Genomic DNA, 23,628 nt, shown 5'->3' with positions numbered 1-23,628 from the left:
CGACTGGTAGAATCGTGATGACCATTATTCATATTAGTTAGCTGAGATTCTGTTGTAATTGATCAAAATAAGGCAATTGTAATCTTCTAAAGATTCAATTTCATATCGATGGATATATAATCGACGTATATGATAACAGACAATACAAAGGCAAATAGTCTTTACATGGACGGTAGAAGAACTGGTGCAGAGTTCTAAGCAAGTGAAACAAATGTGTATTAGAAAGTTTCAGCTTTTGGATTTAGACAGTAATCATCTACTAGACATTTCTGTATCCAAGCTTGTCAGTGGCGTTCTTACTGTTAAAATTCGTATGGACATGGAGTTACTTTTTAACAAAATAGCATACATACATTAAGGAAGATCGAAACAACACGTTTGCGAAAAAATTAATCAACCTTGCTTTCCACAGTCTACACCATCCCTGACATCAGCATCTGTCAACACATCATTTTCTGCCATAATTATCACACCATTTGAACTTGACAGAACGTGTCCAGAATCGGAGGTAGCTCTGATGGTCGCATAATATTTCTGTAAAGAGATGATATATTTCGTGGACCAAAAATTGATGTATTGTTATATATTTCCATGCGATGTAAATAGTTTATGATTTGCTAATTGAAAAAAAGAAGCTGCAAAGTATCCTCTACTGTAGAATGACTTTTCCGGATTAAGCGACATTTAAAGAGTGAATACAAAAGTTGGTTTCATTGAAACTCGAATGTACAAAGGGGGTGGGGGGTTACAGGACGGCTTGACCTAAAATGGACAACGTTTCACAAGGGAGTCACTTGTGGCCGGAGAGTTGTCCCTCTAAACTATTTAGTCCATTGCATATGTAATGGTCTATGTGTTGCACACGTTATGTGCTATGGATTCACTAATTATTAAATGGAATTAGATTAGTGGGCGACACGAGGTAATATATGTTGCAAATAATGGCAGTGGCTGATGAAAGGTGGAAACGTTGTAAATGTTTGCAGTAGGTATTGGGTCCTGAATCTGCAATATCATGAATACTGAATCACAACTTGGGTCAGGTCAAAGGTGATGGTTCGGAAATAAAGTATAATTACAACATTATACTGTTCTCACCTTATATACCTGGAGGTCCAGGCCATACACAGAGTGGTGGGTTTTGGACTCTACATGTATAAAATCCATGACGTCAACACTCTCTGGTGATGTACCAATACCAATTTCATACGTCACGTCCTGATAAGGATGGGCAAACCCATACCAGCGTGTATGAAGTGTTGTAGCAGAGGTTTGGTAGTCTATGTCAGACAATTGCTGTTGATCGCAAAGAAACCGAAAACTGACTGAAAAGACTACGTTGTTTAATGTAACCTTAAAGGCCACGGACGATAAAAAGTCGTTGCTTTTAATGGCTTTCAATTATCAATACTGAGTTTACTACGATTTGAACTTCTGCGGAAGTGACGTATCAGATTTGCTAGGCAACTTCATTTACATTGTTAGTGTCAACAGGACCTTGCAATTACTATTATAAAAGATTATGTTGACTCTACGTTTATTGGAAGTTGCCAGGAAGAATCATACCTCACTGGCGCCTAATTATCATACTCGTAGCTGAAAATGCATAAATTCAATGGACTTTAGTTGTTTTCTCATTCAATTTTCTATTAAACACGTTGATTCAAAGGGCATCTATACTTTCTGAGTGATGGCACGCGTATGTATACACCAAACATGTGTCCTTAATATTCAATATCCGTTTGATGGGACGTTCACATATGCACGACGATTATGATTAACCTGTGTCTGCGTTTGCTTGTTCTTTCTATTTCAAAAATCAACATCCACTCTGTTTTATGCAATGTGCAGTTTTGTAAAATCTTACCATAAAGCCCATGTCTCCAACACTGTCGGGATCGACAGTATCCAATACAACGCCGACCGACGGTAGGTCAACTGTGTGTTTGTATGGATTACTGGTGACAGTCACACTCAAACCAGCAGCATTGGTCACCTTAATAGTGACATAATAAGTATGATCACCTAGGAGATCCCAATCAAGTAACGATGTTGCAATGGAAACACAAGATGGTTGCTTTGTATCATCCCGAGCACACATTGGGCCACTGAAATCGTCTATAGGTCTGAAGTCCAATAATTGTGTCCCAAATGGAGTATTTCCTTAAGAAACAAGATGATGTTAAATGTTAAAGAATAGCGCACTATGCTAAGTCACACCATTTATATTAAGTATATTACATAACATAATATGACGAGCTGAGTAAAATCAGTGACTCCCCTAAATTCTAGGATCTCATCATTTTTAGTTAAACCAATCGGTGTTTTAAACAAGGTAACGCCGGCTGTAGCAATCGACGAGTCTCAAGATTTTGCGAACTATTGTTATTTTCTAAAGCCCACGTCTTACCTACAGCGACTTGATAATCTGACAACGGTTCTGGGTCATCCTTTTCAACAAAACCGTCATCTTCCCACAGTGCAACGAGATACGAACTGGCGTTGTCTTCCCTGTACTCAACATATACCACACCTGCGAACACTGGTGGAGTAACCTCTACTATGTATGGTCCAGTAACCTACAGGCGTGTAATGTTTATTCACTAGGTTGCATATAGTAAATGGATTAAAAGAAAGCACGTCGCGGGAAAAGGTAATGTATATAACAATGTGTGTATTTGGTGATTCGGAAGGTATGGCACAGAACACGTGATAGAAATATGTTAATAATGAGAATTTCTACCTTGGTAGTTGTTATGTGTGCTCCGTTCGTTGCCTGGATGACAATATAAAACATAGTACCCTCGCCAAGGTTTGGGTGATAAGTTGTAAATCTTTGATGTGAATGAGTAGATGTCAGTGGTAGAATATCTGCATACAGTCCAGAGTTTGAAGAACTAAGACCAAACATGAAATCGTAGATACCACTTTCAACGTCGTCACCGAGCCAAGAAACAGACAACTAGTGATATAATCATAGAAAACTCTGTGTTACCTTGGCAGGGAGACAAACAATTAGCAGTGGCTATGTATTTGCCTTGGTAGAAGTAAACTTTCTGGAATAATTATATATATATATATATATATATATATATATAAAATTGAAAGCTGAAAATTATGGCAATTCAAAGGTCGGCTTTGATAGAAGTTTTTTCATTATTTATTGTTCTACTTCCGCTGCTTTACTTAAATTCCCAAACAACCCACAATTTAAGTAAGCACATTTTCGTTGCACACCATCGTATATTTTAAAGCACCATGCAAAGGACCCACCACAGTGTGTATTTAATTCTAGGATAATGATATGAGGAATTACCTACCATATTTTCATTAACTAAGTAAGAATATACAGGTTTTCCCCCAACATCAAGGCATTCACTGTCGGTACCGTTTCTCCCCACGATCTCGCCGTCGTCACTCCGTAATTGTGGCCATTCAGAAATATCGTCAACTCTCGTGGCAACATTTCTAAAACAAAGAATATGATTCTAGTGAGAAGGTTTGCTCTACTTTTCTGAGCTTTGTGAATGTGTAAAGGTGTGTTTTCATTTAAATATTGAAGTGTGACATCATTTTTGCGTTACTTTGCTTTCTTACAGTCTGGTATAATTTAAAAGACCTTTTCTGACAGTAAGATGATGCTCAGTAGCTATTTTTATGTATTGCTATTAACAAATGTGTCCTTCTGTAATTGTGTCTCATATGAACCATTTAGGTTTCATATAAGACCAAAACAAACATTCTCCGAACAGAAAGACAATTTTTCCCTCTTAACCTTTAAATGGATTCCCAGGATCTCACCAATGACAGCACTCCCACCATCTCACCTGCATTCCTGTGATGGTTCCATTATTTGATATCGATAACCATATTCATCAATCATCCACACTGTCTCGTTGTTATCTCGGATGACACCACCGTGTGTACGTAGATTGGTTATTGTTATTTCCTGGAGAGCTGGTTGTGTCACATCAATGGTGACACCATCTGAACAAACAGGTACTGATGGATCCATAGCTTGATTATAAGCTATTACGGTACAGTAATATTTACCAGGTCCTTGTGCCGTCCAGCTGGCCTGCTTTGTTGTTGCATTGATGACCTGAACGTGTGCAATAAGAGAATGGCAGAATTTGTATGGATAACTAAATTGACATATTTGTTGTGCCTGGAAACTTGTGCATGATCCTTCTAAACCCACAATAAATAGCAATGAGTGGAGTATTAAAGGTAGGTATACGTTCGTGATGCGTTGTGTGGACGAAAACTATTACTGGAAATATATATATATATATATATATATATATATATATATATATATATATATATATATATATATATATATATATATATATAAGTATATTTTCCTCAAATGCAAAGTAGTCGGTTGTTGTCCTATCGTCAGTAAATGTTATTACTTACCGGGTAGCTAGTTGGAAATGAAATGGTGTCCACGTCTTCAAAACACGTTTCACCAAAATAGTACACGTACAGTTTTGTTCCACTTTCTCTATCAAAGAATCCATCCCACCAAGCGTTGATTGTGAAATCTTGCTGATAATCAATGTCAGGTTGACCTTCAAATCCTTCGTGAACATAACCTGCTTCTGGTGGACTAGTGTCAATGGTAACCTGAGGAAAGAAGGATGGAATAAAAAAAAACGTTCATAGAATGAAGCTTAGAGCAACGGAAAAAACACATTTATATTGGCTGAAATAAAGGTGTGCAAGTTCTGAAAGTAATTTGAAAATAATTATTTCAACGTTTATCTTCTATAATTCTCACATTCAAGTCAAATGTCAAATAGAGGGAAAAGAAAGGCAACCATTGAGAAAACCACTAAACCAGTAATCATAATACTATGTTATTCATCATGGGAGCAATAAGATTCATGTACAAGTGCTCTTCTTCTATCTTTGATTGAGAAACAGACATCACAGAAGGTGGACAGTTAGATGCACATAACTGACGAGTGCTTTCACACCTAAATTTGAAGTTTACCTTTTCACACCTCTGGTTACACAGCACCTCCAGCAAATTTGGATCATTCTGTCAGATCCAGTTAGACACTGACGAAGGACAAGGTATTTTTTCGAAACATGTTTCTCAGTAAAAAGTGGAAGAGAACTTGTGTATGAACAAATACAATACATGTCAATTTCATATAAAACTATATTTTATATCATGTTTTAAAAAAAAGTCATCACCTGGAATTCTTGAGTAGTTTCGATCATAGCATTATTTCGTACTGTCAATGTGATGATGTAATCGTAGTCATGGCGACCAGTTGATATATTCATTAAATTTGCATTCAATTCTATGGTATAGTTAGTGTAGTAACAATCACCCTTGGGTATACATATGCACAATGGTGCTGAGCACTCTTCTTCCTGTCAAAGTGTAACAAAGAGCAAATTATATAGAATAAGTCGTTGTATTAACATTTACAGAATATAACACATTGATTTTTTTACTGATAAATTTTAATTTAAAACAATAATACCATGCATTATATTGACAGTATCTACAACATGTATAATTCTGCATTGGCTGTGATTGCGGGTAAACACCACCATAATGTAACATCAGAGGAGGGATATTACATTTCAATGAATAAATTATCACTCTTGACTATAATCATTTCATTGAAGTCTAGCTGTTGTTATTGTTGTATTTTATTTATTAACGTGTCCTATGTGAACTTAAAGTATACATTTGTATATACGATCTGGTACAATTGTTATTACAACTTGCCACATCCAGCCCCTTGGGCTTATAAGACACAAATCCAACTTGTTGCAAAAATAAATAGCAGTTGGTGACTTCAAATCCCGATAGCTAGTTTTGGGTTTAATGCATGTTAAACGTTACAAATAGTGACGATTACGTAGCTAGGTATTAAGAAGCATCGTTTACAGTATGTTTTGTTACTGTCATATCAATGTCTACACAGTATTAAGACGTGTTTGATTTTTAAAAAAAACAATACATGATAATAAAAGTCAATTATTACAAACAAGGTTGAGATTCAGCATAACACATATTTCTTTAACCTGATAGATAGGACCCAAACAAAGAATAAACTTACGGACGACTTTCGTACAGTTACCACTCCCTCACCATGTAATAATTGTGCATCCTCCATGTCATGTATTCTCCAGTGTATATCAAACAAGCCACTATGTTGGTCGTATGCATCAAAGACAATTCTGTGTAGAGTATAGAGGATTCGCTTGATCAAACAAGTTATTCGTAATGTATTATTCAAATGTATTAATTTAAAAGTATTTTAATGGTTTCGGTTTCGGTGTTTAAAGAGAACTCCGTACACGTGAAACAATTGTAAAAATGAATGGTATGAGTTTTGGTACGTACTCCATATCAGCGAGGTCTTCAGAATTGTGCACTGCAAGTGTCTTGATGCCATTTTTTGTCAACCACAGCTCCTTTATTTCCGGAGGAGAAGAATCAACGTGTACGAGAATCTCGTCCATGGCGGTATTTCCCATGACGTCATATGACTGAATCCAAACACGTATAGAATCCCCGTCCTTCCTTGGAATGTCAAAATACTGTTCCTCTATCTAGTTAGTAGAGAGAATATGCGTTTTAACGGCGTGAAGATATGAAGAAGGTCACTGACAGGTTGTTGTTTCAAACACATTGGAAATAGAATAACTATAGCTATGTTGAAATTTTGTGGAATCCTTCAAATGGTACAGAAAAATTAGGTCCATTATTTGGTGTCACTGCATCAGACAGTAGGGGAGGTGTGATTGAATATTGTAAAACCGCGCCGCTTGCGCATACTTCGACTCCTACAATGTTACTATCAATGTAAATGTTACCACGCTCAAAATGAAGCTCCTGTTTCTATTCTTACCGGAAATTCTGGAACATCTTGCCAGGAATCTGGAGGATCCCGAATGGAACTACCACCTTGATGATCAACAGACCAGACTGTCTCTGTTTTAACAACACCAGTTCCGTTAACATTAGGAATAGCTTCTATTGACCTTTCATTTGGTGGTTGACCTGTCTTTACTTCGTAAGGCTCATTAATGGGAGGTCTGTGAGTAGCTATAGCTGACAGGAAGCGTTTTAAATGATGCTCTGGATTTTGGAAATGCTGATTCCATGACACGTGCATCTAACGGAGAATCATAGGCAGGTAGTACTTAAATATTGTGTAAGGAGAGGGAAATTTATACGGAGGAATGTTATTATTGTTTTGCCAACATTGTTGCAGGGACATATCTACTTTGGTATGCAATAACTGAAGTTGTAATACATTAGACATTAAGCAACACTTTTAAAAATCTGGAGAGTAGGCATGGGCTGGGGGGGGGGGTGTGATAGCTATTTCCCAAGTGTTGTGCAAACCAGTCCTGTTTTTGTCCTGATTATCAATCTGTATTCGTGCTGTGCAACATATATTCATGTAAATTATTCGATAGCCATACCCAGACATGTGTAACTAATGGTATGTAGGTGACGTGTAATTATGAATGGTACAATATGGTTACCTGAGGACCGTGTAGCGTAGTTAACCATAAATCACCATTGCTAGGAGTTTCAACCGTATCGGTTACTTGGATAGGATACGAATCAAGTACTTTTATTGTGTGGTTATCGTCATATGTCACAAATCGTCTTGCTTCTTTGTAATTACCAACTTCATCATCAACAACAAGCAGCACACAATACACTCCTGTTGTAAAAGAAATCAGTTAAAAGAATAACTCCGTCTGCCTGTATGTATGTATATATGCCTGTATGTATGTATGTATGTATGTATGCGTGTGTGTGTATGTATGTATGTATGTATGTATGTATGTATGTATGTATGTATGTATGTATGTATGTATGTATGTATCTCTCTCTCAGAGACAACATATATTTTTCGGACAGTTAATGCATGGAGAACACCGTATTTCAACACACACCTGGTTCCGCAAGTGTTACATTGAAACCATTCGAGGTAGCTTCTTCGTTACCATTGAACATAGCAGGATGAACATAGTCAAGTTCATTTCCCATGCCAGTTAATAAATATACTGTCCATTCAAATAGCGCTATACCAGTCATATCATCTGCCCAGCCTGTCCACGTAACGTCTAAACGTGCCTACAGAACAGAATATAATTGTTATTATTAATAAACCATTTTAGCTGCCATTTGATTGAGCAAGACAAAGCTTTAATATACATACGTTGAGGATGTGAGTACATGACGAGTAATTGTGAAAATAAAAGCGTGTATGTTGCATGTAGAAAATGCATCCAATTTTGATAAAGTTCTTGTCCTATACAGTTGAGTTGCTTGTACAACTAAAATGATGTAGGCTTGGTGTTTCACGCATGTGACATGACATTTTAATACACACACTCAGACATCTTCTTATGCAAAAGAGACAATTAACGTATTAGGTGCTGTACACAGTGGGAACGTACAAGTAGTCAAGTTGATATGTCGATTATCAGTTAGACAATAAACAATTGAAGCCATTAAAATCAAGTCCATACGTAATGTTTTCATTAGAAGCCTGTTTCTACTGCACTATGAAAAAATAGCAATGCTTACCAGTGTTCAATGTGATTGGGCAAAGGATCCTGCTATGTTTATTGTGCCTCTGTTATTGTTAGTCTAGAATTGAAATGTGTCTATCTCTGTCAAACACTGTAATGTCCCACAAGTGAAACACCAAGCCTACATCATTTTAGCTGTAATAACTTATGTATAGTATGATCGTTTTAATATAACCTGTATGATAAGATTATAACTACGTATACTGCTTGATTGCATTCAATTTCAAGGTGCTACTCGTGATCTTTGTCACTCTGGCATAACGACACACAAAGATTTAAGTTAGAATTATTAAATCTGAATATACAGCAATTTGCTCAACGTGTGTTGCATTTTCATTTACTGCCGTATATTTCTCGTAATATTGTGTTTATTTGTTTTGTTTATGTGTGAGTGTGCGCGCGCGTGTGTGTACTGTGCATTGGTTTGCTTTTTGCTAGAAGGGTGCAACCTTATGACTCTTTATGAAGGGATGTTAAATATGATAATTTCTTATTACTCACATCTTTTGTGTAAACTTGACCCAGGTTAAGCATGTCGTTTTCCTCACATGATTCTGGATTTGACGTAGAGCAGTGATATGGTTCCTCGAGATCAAATATAAATGTAACAGATCTTTCAATAATATTGCCCATGTAGTACTTGGTTTCATTATAAAAATGCTCTGCATCAGGGCCATCTTTATTGGTATACTGCAAATTTCCACCATTCTCTGATCGTGAAGTTACTACGAGCCTGAAAAAACAAAATTTCAGATTATGTGTATTAACGCTTAACTACTAGAAATACGTATATCCATAGATTGAATTTACGAGCCTATATCTAACTGACTGTAGTCAAAGAGAAAACTGAATAGAAATATTTAATATTGGTCCAATTTCTTGAAAGGCGGTCCACAAGGATCGGTTATTGGGTTGATTTTGTTAAATTATTTTTTGGAAACATATTTATTTATTTTAATTATTAACTGCAAACTAAACTCGTTTCCTGACTAAAAAACATGCTAACATCCGTGCTAATGGTATCATAAAACCGTTCAATTCATATCTGAATACATCCACGTTGGATTCAAAACAATCTACTGGAGATAATTAGATAAGGATAATTTCCAGTTCATGTGCACAGGTTTTGGTACTACCGGTTATCTTAATATCAATATTTCCTGTGTGGTACGTTCTTGTAGAAACCCATGTAGAACTCTCGGGATTAACATTAACGGGTTAGAGGAAATAGGTAAGTTGATTTCATTTTCAATACACCATTTATGTACACGATGAAACTTTACATAACTGACAACTGATATGATAATCATAAGTGCAATAACTAAATTTATAAAAGGGTATTTCCATGTATACGTAATTTCCACTCATAAACTAAACACTTTGAATATTTTATATAATGATTGTGACAACTCATGTAACTATTTTAATATTTTTATTAAATTGTTATTAAATAGCATCTCTACAATATCGACGATGTATATTGTATTTGATGATCAAGTACACTAACGTCACTTAAAAAAATAAAGTTGTTCTAATACCTGTCTCCATGCATAATCCTGTCATTTTCATCAAATGTATCTTGTTGTGTGAAATTATGTATTCCATGGTTTGGCTTATCTTTATCATACTCTTGTGGATCTCCGACTTCACCAGATGCGCGTACAGTTGAGCCATCTAACAAAAGAGCATTGACAATAAATTGTTAATTAAGAATTTGTTGTGGATTCAATAGAGGTGAGAGGCATTGATACCAATGACATCTTACAGGAATACATTTCGTTGTATTTGTCATTGGTCGAGCTTGTAATGTCAGATCTATGTATATATGTGATAGTATTTATTTTTTTGTTAATGCACCAATTCAAATTATAAAACGGCATTTTCAAATGAAATGTTGTAACCTACGTCTCTCAGTTGGGCTCTAAAACCACCAAAATATTTAAACATTCGATGTAAGTCATCATAGTTTGAAGTCATCACCTGACTACCCTACCATAAAGTCTGAGGAAAGTAAATACGATTTTTGCTGTATGTATGCATTGGTTTATCATATTTGGTATACACACGTTGACCTCCAGTCTATCTATATACCCAACGTTAAGTTCACTTGATCAAGCCCATGTCAGCTGTTCGAATACCACCAAATCAATATCCTAACTTTACTTGTTCTTTAAATATTATATTATATTATATTATATTATATTATATTATATTATATTATATTATATTATATCTTATCTTATCCTTCCTATCCTATCCTATCCTATCCTATCTTATCCTATCCTATCCTATCCTATCCTATCCTATCCTATCCTATCCTATACTATACTATACTATACTATACTATACTATACTATACTATACTATACTATACTATACTACACTATACTACAAATGTATACCGGAACTGAGCAGATCAGGTCAGATCATATTGTTTTGTAATGGATAGGTGTAATATACCACATACAACATTCATCAATAAATTAAACTATGCTTATGAAAATATTAGTTTCAATATCATCATAAGAAACGTGTGTGTATGTTTTAGTTATGACAACAGATTCAAACATTGAATCAATCAACAGATGTGTAATGAATTTCAAAGAAAACCTAGTAACCTGCTGATTGGAGTGACCAAGAAAACGATGCATCGATGATACCAACATTAAACCCAACAATATAATGTGAGTATGGATAAAGGTCTGGAGATGGTCCATAGTAGAACGACACTGTGTCACTTTCAATCGTGGTAAAAGTCCTTGCAACTTCTGCTCCAATATACTGGACTGTATCATTCACACATGTTCCATAGGCGAGTTCAGAGCTCATACTTTCAGTTTCTTGAATAAGGTTGGCAAAGCAGGAACTGAAGTCAGGTTGTTCGAATACTGAAAAAGAGAATATATGCACATGATCAGTGTCAGCTACTGATATAGCACAATATTGACCCGACAGTATTGAGTATATACATACATACCTCCATAATAAAAGATTAAATGTGCTACATCATCACGAACTTTTCATTTTATGTGAACCAGTATTTCTCGTCGTAACGCTAGAATGTACTGCGAATTTGTGTGAAACATTTTGATACTTTTGAGGCGAAATGTATTCTTTCATTTTGTAAATGTTCATGTATGCGTGTGTGTGTGTGTGTGTGTGTGTGTTTGAGGTACAAGGTATTGTTACATACTTGCCAAACAATGTTTATCACCATAGCCTTCCACACATTCACACGTCTCTGCAGCATTAGGACAAGTACCAGGGTAACACAAAATACTGTCATCACGCCAAGAACATCGAGCTGTAGATATAGAGGAAATAACCTTATGATGCATGTTATGGCGCAGATATATCAATTTTTAATAACATTCGCCGTTTGCTCATCGAACTATAGCAACTATTAGTTATGAACAATGATTCTTTGATATTGAACTGATGAATAGAGTAGAGATTAGGATTTTCAAACGATTTAGAGATGAAGGTGTTATTTCCTAAATCAAATTAATAACTTAGAACTGCAATACATATGTTTATAATTAGACTTACGTCTACAGTATCTATTTTCATCCACAAGGTCGTATGCTCGATGACATTTGGCCCAGTCATCAACATCGTTCTCACCACAGCCATAATCGTAATCACATCCTCCCGTACACTCATGGTCATCTCTAGTGGTGCACTTTATCTCGAGACAGTTCTTTATGTCAAGGCATATCACTGTTAAAAAATTAAATAGAATGAGAAAAATAGTTGTCAACAGAAATCGGTCGATTTACAACACACAAATGTGTACTTGTGGGTTTTTTTTGTGGGCATTTTGTCTATTTACATCCATCAACATTGTGTGAGTAATTCAGCTGCATATTCTTAAAAACGAGGACGAGCAAAAGCAAAAAATACCCTCCATCCAATCGCCAGCTGTTGAGTTCATAACATCAATAATCTAGGCACCTCTAGTATATTTCCATGTATTTTAGCGTTTGTAGTACTAGGTTATTTTTTCGCGCTTTATTTTGCTTTTCAACATAGTAGACTTGCCATGTTTACAAACAAATCTTCGACTCGATCCACATGTGCGATCATGCCACTTCTTTGCATCATTACCATCCATATACATTTCTACGCAATCTTCATCATCAGGCCTATGAAAGATAAATCCGCCACTACCACCACTGTCAGGTTGTCTATTTCCCCAATTCCTGTCATTAGAGAATAACCCATTCATTGTTAATGGATCATATCAGCACCATTCAACTATTCACATTCCGAAATATAGTCAAAGAGTTACTCATGTGGATTAACTGATGCATTGAAAATATAGCATTAATTATAAAGAGCCATATTGTTAACGTACTATGAGACTCACAAATAGAATTCTTAAACTTTTGCTGTTAATTTATTATGTAAAACTTAAATGCTTTCTAATTTTGATTACAGAAAATAATACAAATACAAATCCAAGAGATAAGTTAACCTTTATATAAATGTTATATTGAAAAATAAGGTGAAGCCCTAATTCTTTTTACTATTTCGAAAGGACAAGGAAATTGCCTAAATGTAGCAATGCATTGTATTAGTGTCGATATTGGAATTTTGAATATCAAAGAATTTGACCTGGGTTCATTATGTGATAATGGTATATATTTGCAAACATGGCCACGCCCTTAGCAACGGGCAAATGCCAGTACATTTAGTAAAGATAACAACTATGTTAGGTAGGCAGGTGAATAAAAATTCGAGAAATGTATTCAAATATACCTAGCAACAAGATACCATATCCATATCATTATAGCCAAATGATGGTGTATATTGCAACGATAATAGTTGGAAAAAGGACACACATCCAAAGAGTGGACATAAATGCACATAGCAACAAGACAACACTCTTATATGGCACATGTAACAATGAGGGTAATTGAAAAGTAAGTAGACATTCAAACATAAAATATAAGCACCAAGTAACTACAATGCCGCACATATAGTAGCAACAGCAAAATGATTGTGCATATTGTGTAGGTACAACCGTCCTAACTTGTAGAATTATGTGGGAATATCATTTGCATGATTCATTGATGGTGTCAATATACATAAACAAACTCCTGGGGATGGTATACCCCTGGCTAGTACCATATAAATATACCGAGATACGGTACATACTCACCCCATTTTCTTGGTACTTACGTGTAAGTGACACTTGTGCCATCATTCCAAACAAATGTGCCCTCGGATGATCTGTCATTGAGACCTATCCATGAGTTATCTTGAATGTAGCCATGTATGAAGTTCTGATGTAAAATAAACAACTTTTAAACATTGTACATGATTGAAATAAAGTATGTAAAGTGTCGACTAGTGTTTAGGGGGCCGTGGGTTCGATTCCTACATGTGTCACTTTTCTTTCCTCATTTATAACAAATTCATAAAGTCTTATGGTGAGTTTCTTTCACTTATACCCAAAACTTTATTTAAAAAGCCTTTAAAAGTCTCACTACTGTAATAACCGATTTCTAAGTTGGCCACCCCTTAGGCAGGGAGACCTGTGAATCTATTTAGATCCTTAGGTTGAAAGGATAAGCATTAAAAAATGAGTTGGCTTCTCACCACCGCCTCGAGGATAGAAAGACATCTTGGAACGATTCACGGAATCTACCAGTTGACAGCTGGTTAGAGCACTCTGACTTGTGTTTAGGGGACGTGGGTTCAATTCACGGTATCTACCAGTTGACACGTTAGCTCAGCTGGTTAGAGCACTCTGACTAGTGTTTAGGGGACGTGGGTTCAATTCACGGTATCTACCAGTTGACACGTTAGCTCAGCTGGTTAGAGCACTCTGACTAGTGTTTAGGGGGACGTGGGTTCGATTCCTACATGTGTCACTTTTCTTTCCTCATTTATAACAAATTCATAAAGTCTTATGGTGACTTTCTTCCACTTATACCCAAAACTTTATTTAAAAAGCCTTTAAAAGTCTCACTACTGTAATAACCGATTCCTAAGTTGGCCACCCCTTAGGCAGGGAGACCTGTGAATCTATTTAGATCCTTAGGTTGAAAGGTTAAGCATTAAAAAATGAGTTGGCTTCTCACCACCGCCTCGAGGATAGAAAGACATCTTGGAACGATTCACGGAATCTACCAGTTGACACGTTAGCTCAGCTGGTTAGAGCACTCTGACTAGTGTTTAGGGGGACGTGGGTTCGATTCCTACATGTGTCACTTTTCTTTCCTCATTTATAACAAATTCATAAAGTCTTATGGTGAGTTTCCTTCACTTATACCCAAAAATTGTACATGATTGAAATAAAGTATGTAAAGTGTCGAGCAAATGTGTCGGTTTATATTCAGTACTACAGCAGCAGCATTTGATGTTAACCCGATCGTGTGTTTTATAGATTGGTAAAATCATTCATTCTAACAGAAATAATATACCAGAAAAATTGCGTATTCTTACATTTTCACCAGAACTATGTATGCTTGCAAGGTCAGTGTGACCCTCTCTACCACGACAATCGTCTCGTGCATCGGTCCAGTTCTTCGTCGTACTTGAAAAATAATAGCAGTACGAGTTTGACGACCAGTACTCCCATCCATATTTACAACCTGTACCAAGAAAGGCATGATTATTTAGGATTACTTAGCATTTTTACTGTAGTGCGATTGAAAGACGTGATTTCAGGCGGTGTACTTAAAATGTTTTTATCACTTATATTGTATTATGAATGAAAAGACCAAGAAGGGTGTAATTTCGAGCGGTGTACTTTAAATATGGTCAAAAATATTGTTGCCTATTTCGAGAATCATCATGTGCTTGACTTTTTGCGGGCAATAGCCGAAAACCTCCAATTTTCAATACAATGCTGTTTATTATTCATGCAATCAGTCTCCAGAGTTCTACACAGATTGTTGCCGATTTCGAAAATATAACAGTGACTGTGTGTGAGTTAAGTCATTTTTTAACATAAGTACACCCACCCGAAGTCTTCCCAACCAGCTTCGGTTCAATCATCAGTAATACAATACAAGCGATAAAGATTGTATTTTAAGTAAGCCGCCCCAAAATGCAGCAACCTTTTTTGGTCACATTAGCGGCTTTATAAGCACGTCTTATAAATTTGATAAGCACGCTTTTGGTAATAAGACAATAAAAGTGACAAAACCAAATTATGCCCTATTTGGTCGAAATCAACATTTTTTTGAACATCTTCTGTCTATTCATTCGTTATTCAATAAAAGTGATAAAACCATTTACCCTAGAACCCACATATTCATATGAAAGTTCAAAGGTCAAAGGAGTGACTTCCACATATTCCAGAACGTAAACGTATCTCCACTCCAAGTATTGTTCCAAGGTCTGTACCAGAATGTATCAAGCTTGTCTAACGAGGGCGCTGTTTGCGGAGCAACATGTGGTTTGCAACCGCTCTGATTTTTCAAATGTTATTTGGCGTTTTGAACGCTTTATAACTGACAAACTATGAAATGTGGTGACTGTGACAACAGGAAAGGGTCAGTGAAGCTACGTCAAGGTGACTTGATGCTATGTGGTAAATGTAACTCAAAAAGATTTGGGAAACCAGTGACACGAAGTGACTCTGCAGAGGGCAAGATGGCCGCGCCGAGACTAGGTGATGACATCCCTACTACAGACCATTTCCAAAGATTACTACAACCTATCATTATGCAGCTTACAAATATTGCTACCGACATACAAGAAGTTAAACTAACGCAAACTGAGCTGAATAACTCCATGGACTTCTTCATTGCAAAATACGAAGAAATGTCAACTCGTGTGGAAACCATAGAACGGGCCAACATAAAGCTACAACACGAAAATACGCAACTGAGCCAACAACTGAAAATAGTCGAAGACGACCTGGCCAGCCTTAATCAGTACAACCGCAGAACAAACCTTGAGGTGAGCTGTGTACCAGAGAAAGATGGTGAAGATGTTATCGGTACCGTGATATCAATTTTCAAGAAAACAAACCCAGCAATAGACGAAAATGACATCGACATTGCACATCGCATCGGAGTTCAAAACAAACGTGGTAACGCAGCTGCAGCTACAACACAGACACGGCCTAGACCCATTATTGTGAGGTTTACCACAAGAAAGTCAAGAAATGAAGTCTATGACAACAGAAAGAAATTAAAGAATACCAATGCCAAGGATTTTGGTCTGGATAGCACAGCAAAGATATATATTAACGAGAATCTACTACCAGCTACACGTCAACTACTGTATAAGGTGAATACACAAAGAAAACAAGCACGATATCAGTTCATGTGGACCAATAATGGTAAGATATACGTGAAAAAGGATACTCAGTCAAGACCATTGATTATATCAAGAGAAACAGATTTATCCAGAATTATGTGACACTAAACTGTGAACGTTCGAACCATACATTGCTTACTGCCATCTGCTACCAGTATCTCCCTATTGCAACAACACTTCCAGATGTTGAACACAACGTATTTTACCATCTACAGCTGTTCATGAACACTATACACTACTTAGTTTTACATAAAATATGAAGTTCAATCACCTCTTACACAAAGACTTGTACCACAGACTGGGTGAGGTACTGAACATAAACTTGCAGAACCCTACTTACTGGACAAAACATTCTTGTTGGAATAATCCATATTTAGTAACAGTTATCATAAACTACAGATAATAATAACAATGATTTCAATGATTTATTTGATGTAGGCTATTCTTCATTGCCACCGACCAGTTTTGATGACCACTATAATGTAATAACGAACAGGTCATTTTGTGTTTCACATGTTAACATTAGGTCTTTAAATAGAAATTTTGAAGGTTTAAAATTGTTATATAAAGATATAATTCAGTCTAAGTTTTCTGTTATTGGTATTTCCGAGGTTTGGGGTACATCCAATTTAAGTACTTGTAATTTGAAAGGATATACATTTGAAGTAAACTGTCGTAACGCAGGTCGGGGTGGTGGGGTAGGGGCTTATATACATTCATCTCTTAATTATAAATTACTTGAAGTAAATGTCATTCATTCAGAATCTCTATGGTTGGAGGTACATACTGGTAATAGAAATGCTATAGTTGGTATTATTTATAGGAAACCAAATACTGACATTGTAGAATTTCAAGAGGAGTTGTTAAATGTACTGAGGAGATTTAAGTTAGAAAAAAAACACTTTATCTTAATGGGGGATTTTAATATTGATGCAAATAATAGAACTAGTTCAGTAAGTATTGAATCCTTTCTCACATCCATGGAGTGCCTTTGTTTCCATCAGTTAATTTCCACACCAACCAGAGTGACAGACTCATCTGCAACAATTATTGATCATATTTATACTAATATAAATCAGTATCAAATCTATACTGGAACATTAACCACTGATATATCAGATCACTTCCCTATTTTTGCTTTAGTAGAAAACCACCCTATTAGAATATCTCATAGACAAAAAATTTCATTTCGAAATTATGATCATTATGACCCTTCTCACTTTTGTGATGAACTTGCAAATGTATCCTGGGAAGGTGTCTATGATTGTACTGATGTTAACGCTGCTTATAACAGATTTCATTTAATTTTTAGTAGGATTTGTAACAAGCATGCACCAATTACCACAAAAATAATCAGCAACAAAAAGGCTAGGAAACCATGGATCACTAGAGCCATTAGGAAATCTATCAAAACTAAACATAAACTTTATTCTAAGGTTTTAAATTCAAACTTTGATGGTGCAGCTGTTGATGTATACAAAAAATTCAGAAATATGCTATTGTCTGTAATTATGAATGCCAAAAAGTTGCATTATAGTACTGTTTTTATGGACAACAAAGGCAATTCAAATATGACTTGGAAAACTATTAAAGAAGTACTTGGAGGTCAAGGAAGAATAGCTAGGAAAACTTTGCCTGATAGTCTGCATATTGTATCAAATGATTCTAATACCCACATCTCTGAGATCAGTGATATTGTTGAAGCTTTGAATGACTACTTTGTTAAAATAGGTCCTAATTTGGCTAGTAATATTAATTCAACCAATCATAATTTCAAAGACTATTTATCTACTCCTTTAACTAATTCATTTTTTATGAATCCCACTACACAAGCTGAGGTCTATAATCTCATAAATTCATTGAACATTAAAAAGGCGTGTGGTCATGATGATGTACCAGTTAAATTTCTTATTAATGGAGCAGCAATAATATCTAAACCTTTAGCTTATATTTTCAACCTATCTATTTCTTCAGGAATCTTCCCCACAACACTTAAAATAACAAAAGTTACACCCATCTTTAAAAAGGGAGCCACTGATGACCCTGGCAACTACAGGCCAATATCAGTTTTACCTCTTTTAAGCAAAGTATTAGAAACCATTGTAAATAATCGTCTAATGCATTATATAGAAAAAAATAATATTCTTTACGAGCATCAATATGGGTTTCGCAAAAAATATAGCACAAAATTGTCCCTTATTAACCTTGTCAATTATCTTATCAAGCGGATGGATGAAGGCAGAGTCACTCTTGGCATTTTTCTCGACTTTTCCAAGGCTTTTGATACTATTAATCATGAAATTCTTCTTTCGAAAATGGCCCATTATGGCATTAGGGGATTGCCTTTGAAATTGTTCACTGATTATTTATTTGATAGATACCAATATATCCATGCTAGTAGTAACACATCATCTAACCGTATTATTCAATGTGGAGTGCCACAAGGTTCTGTCTTAGGTCCCACTTTATTTTTGTTATTTATCAACGACATTGCTTCCTCATCCATTTTTTTCCAGTTCAGATTATTTGCAGATGATTCTAATTTATTTCACACTTTTCCTGACAATCATTACAATATAAATTTATCTAATGTTGATGCCCACTTAAATAACGTATTAAAGTGGTGCAATGTAAATAAACTTACCATTAATCATCTCAAAACAAACTACATTCTATTTAGAAATACTAGGAGAAAAATATCCCTTGAAGGTTCTCTCCACATTAGTAGTAGGGTTATTGATGAAGTGGAGTCAACAACTTTTGTTGGTGTTATTTTAGATAAACACCTAAATTGGTCAAAGCATATTCAAATGGTAAACTCCACTGTTAGGAAAAAAGTTGGTATTTTGTTCAAATTAAGACATTTTGTACCTAAAGATATCCTTATTCTGATATACAAATCTTTTATCCAACCACACATCACCTATGGTATTGAAGTATGGGGATCTACATATTCATCACATCTGACATGTATTCACAAGTCTCAAAAAATGGCAGTCAGAGCTATTACTTTTAGTTGTATCTCTGCACATTCTAACAATTTATTTAGTGAACTTCAAATTCTTGATATATTCAAATTACATAAACTCCAACTTTGTACTTTCATGTATGATTTATTAACCAACAGGTTACCTCACCGTTTTACAGATTATTGCACTCCACCAGTTCATGAATATAGTACTAGGTTCAAGGGTAGGGGAAATCTCCTTCTACCTAAAGTAATCACATCCATAGGCAAGTTTGCAATATGTTTCACAGGTACGGCCTTTTGGAACAGTCTACCACCTAGTATTAGATCACAACCATCTAGAACTTCATTTCGTGATTCACTAAAAAACACACTCATTAAAGACTATGTCCACTAATTGTACATTTTGTATTTAATTATTTATTTGTATTTATGTTATTTGTATCTGATATTTTCTTTACGTGTACACTACCCTCTAGTTGCTTTGCTTTAGTAACGTTGTAACATTCCAGTGTCTACGGTGTCAGACTCGACTAGCATTATGCTATTTTTCTGACTCCCATTACCAAATTATCAACCTGTATTTACTTTATTGTGCAAACTGTAAAAAAAATCTTATATATGGTAATAAACAAAAAATCGTATATAAGTCGGGAATTAGTCAAACAGTTATCGTCACACACAAGTGTGCTCTTATACTCAGGCAGATAGAAGACACGGCACACCAACTGTTGCGTTATAATCATAGATTGATCTCGAAAATATTCTCCCTTTTGTATATATAAATCTTTGGATACTGAGGGCGAGTTTGCTGACGGAACACACGTATGCGTGCTTTTATCCGTATTGATATTATCAGGACAATGCAAATGAGAAAGTAAATGTTGTTTCAAATTTTTACTGTGTTGCATGTGATTAAATTGGGTCAAATTTTCCCCAATTTTCGGATATTGATTGGCTTCATTCTAGACCGTCCAAGGTATTTGAGTTGATTGTATTAAAAGGTATCTATATCAAAATATATCGATAAGGTTCTGTTCAGATCTGATTTTTAGATTTCGAGAAACCAAACGAACTTGAGAGCAATGGAAATTCATTTCATTGTGGCATGGATCGCGAAATTCTTGAACTGAGTGTTATGTAACGGTGTCGCATGCCATAAGCGAGTTGTATAGAATCAGAATATAGACCGGTATCATGGTAACCATGGATACTAGTAACTAAATTAATGAAGTTTGAGTCCACAGCTAGACAACAGGGTAAAGTGACACTAAAATGACGACACATGGTCTCAATGAGTTTTATGGTGCTAATTGTTTACTTTCCAACTGATAACCAACAAGATTAATTGTCTGCTACAACTTGGCATAACGGACAGTCAATAATTTCTACAGTATCTTGGATATGTTGGGGATCGCAAAGGCCGAGTGAAATCGAGTCAAGCTTTCGTTTACTGAGAATATATAGCGGTCATATCAGCTTTTTCGACAATTTTCCGTGGGACTTCAAAATTCACAGGGTTTTTTCTTCTTTTTACAAAAAAAATCATATTTTGACCCAAAACGCACAACACTGAAGCGATTATTTTCATTGAAACAATCTCCAAACGAGACACGTGCCCTCAAAGTAAAATGACCACAAAATATCAAAGCAATTGGTCCAGCAGTTGACTTTAACTTGTTTACACAGACAGACATACAGACAGACAGACAGACAGAAAGACAGACACTTTTTCATGTCTATAGTACTACTGAATCCAGTTGTACTAAAACCATTACACCAGTTCAACTATATACTTAGATTGATACTGCAAAGTCCGTTCACATTTCTCGTAGTTTGGCACACCTTTTCGTCAATTGAGAGGTATATCATGGACTAAACGACATCCTACTTATAGCCTAGATTTTTGCATTCCAGCAATTATTATGTGTAGAAACAAAAAACACACCTCAAAATTACCCTTACGGAACACATTGTTTAAATTTGTTTTTTGTTAAAAAGTATTATCTAACTATATATATCTATGGATATGACCTCTATGGATGACATATATAAAGTGCTTTACTTACGTTTATCTATTTTACATACAAATCGCTTGTTGTCTGAGCACCTGTTATCATACCATTTCCCAATATTATTACCATGATCAATATTAACACAATCCTCGTTTTCTCGAAATAGTCCACCAGCATTGTCAGGTTGTCCAGAAGCCCAGTTTCTGTTTATTTAAATACACTGCTGTATATGTTCATTTGTGATAATCGTACAGTGTTGCAAGTAGATGCCGAATCTAATTCTATACTTGACTTTGTAGTTTATTGCTTGGGACAAGAATAACATTTACGTATACATTCATAGAATTGACATAATTATTGCATGCAAACATTAAATACAGTTAGGGAGGCCATAGGCCTTGAGGGTGAAATTGAACAAAATGCATGTTTTATAGGCCAACATTTCCGTTAGTAAAGTACTAATTGTTTTATTTTTTCCTTAAATTTCGAAAAAAGTAATTTTTTGACCAGTTTGCATTTACAAAAAATCATATTGATATTATTCCTTGGAAAAAAATGGCGCTAAAACTATCAAAAATATCAACAATTGACGAGAGCAGTCAATATTGTTTTGTTTTTTAGTGATTTTCAAGCACATGATTCTTTTAAAGTCAATAATCAATATACCAAATATTCAGTGAAATCTAGAGAAATATAACATTTCGTCAAATAAATGTCATTTAAGTTCTCTTGTGCTTTCAGTAAGATATGGAGAACGTTAAAGTTTTCTCCGCAGGTTGGCATTAAATGTGTTTTACCGATTTCTTGGATGTACTTTTACACTGAGAATGCCGTATTGGCAGTGGTAAACTGTTCCATACTGCAGTACCAGTGCACCTAAAAGTATGAATACCATAGCCTTTAACTCTGGGAATCTTGAAGGTTGAAATGATATTTCTCGTATTATAACTACTTCTATATATGTGTATTTGGTTTCTCATGTATTGAGGCGCATAGCCATTATAGATGTTTAAAATGTGATTTAATTTGAGTTGACTGACTCTCTGTTCAACTGGCAATAGTCCCACTTTATGAAATTCGTCCATCCCAATGTGAGTTCTGGGGGGGGGGGGGCATCTAATAGAAATCTAATAACCATGTTTTGTGCCACCTGCAGCCCGGACTTAGATCATTAAGGAAGACCTGAGTACCATGCCGAACAGGCGTAGTCGAAGTGACACTGAATCAATGCTGACACAAGAAGCTTTTCTGTTTCAAGATTTAAATTCCTTGCATGTCTGTAGAGAAATTGGATTTATTATTATAATGATATCACTTATTGGATGATTACCAGTACAATGATCCAGATGTGCAGGTAGGGAATTAGCTAGGAAAAGGGAGAAACTGTAGAGTAGGATAATTGTAGGACAAAAAACAGTAGTGATGAGTAAAATAAACTTTATTCATACTTTTGGATTGATTTTATTTTAAATAAGCAGTGAATAAGAAGAATAATCAATAGTAACATTTGCATAATAACATGCCAATTTGCTTAACAATGACCTTTTATACACTGTAACATCTTAACTTTACATACACCACATTTAAGTTGGGTCAGTTGTCATAGAAACAAAGTCCTAAGCTTATAAAAGTTATAATGTCTTGAGAAGTAAGTCTCTAGATATTTATTCATGCCCTAGGGGTCCTATATAGGGCCGACTATATAGGAAGTAAAGGGTTAAAGGATTAAAGTTTTGCAGATTTCTGTGTTGTTTTTCAAGCTATATATCTTCACTG

The 23,628-nt window shown here is 35.4% G+C and overlaps 1 protein-coding gene and 2 non-coding genes across 3 annotated transcripts; all 3 read left to right on the top strand.

Moving 5' to 3' along the window:
- Positions 1 to 14,393: 14,393 nt before the first annotated feature.
- On the top strand, positions 14,394 to 14,468 carry Trnat-agu (transfer RNA threonine (anticodon AGU)). Its single transcript has one exon. It is a non-coding gene; the product is annotated as a tRNA-Thr (tRNA).
- Positions 14,469 to 14,732: 264 nt separating this feature from the next.
- On the top strand, positions 14,733 to 14,807 carry Trnat-agu (transfer RNA threonine (anticodon AGU)). Its single transcript has one exon. It is a non-coding gene; the product is annotated as a tRNA-Thr (tRNA).
- A 1,258-nt stretch (positions 14,808 to 16,065) lies between these two features.
- LOC144436857 (uncharacterized) lies at positions 16,066 to 16,971 on the top strand. Its single transcript, XM_078125718.1, has one exon. The coding sequence runs from the start codon at positions 16,066 to 16,068 to the stop codon at positions 16,969 to 16,971; it is 906 nt and encodes a 301-aa protein (XP_077981844.1).
- Positions 16,972 to 23,628: the final 6,657 nt, after the last annotated feature.

Source organism: Glandiceps talaboti, chromosome 6 (genome assembly GCF_964340395.1).
Source record: "Glandiceps talaboti chromosome 6, keGlaTala1.1, whole genome shotgun sequence".
In the NCBI taxonomy this organism is placed as follows: Eukaryota; Metazoa; Hemichordata; class Enteropneusta; family Spengelidae; genus Glandiceps; species Glandiceps talaboti.
Note: the sequence above shows the minus strand (reverse complement) of the source record. Positions and strands in the feature narration are given on the sequence as shown.

Coding starts and splice junctions, on each gene's coding strand:
- LOC144436857 (XM_078125718.1), top strand. CDS start 16,066: ATGAAATGTGGTGACTGTGACAACAGGAAAGGGTCAGTGAAGCTACGT.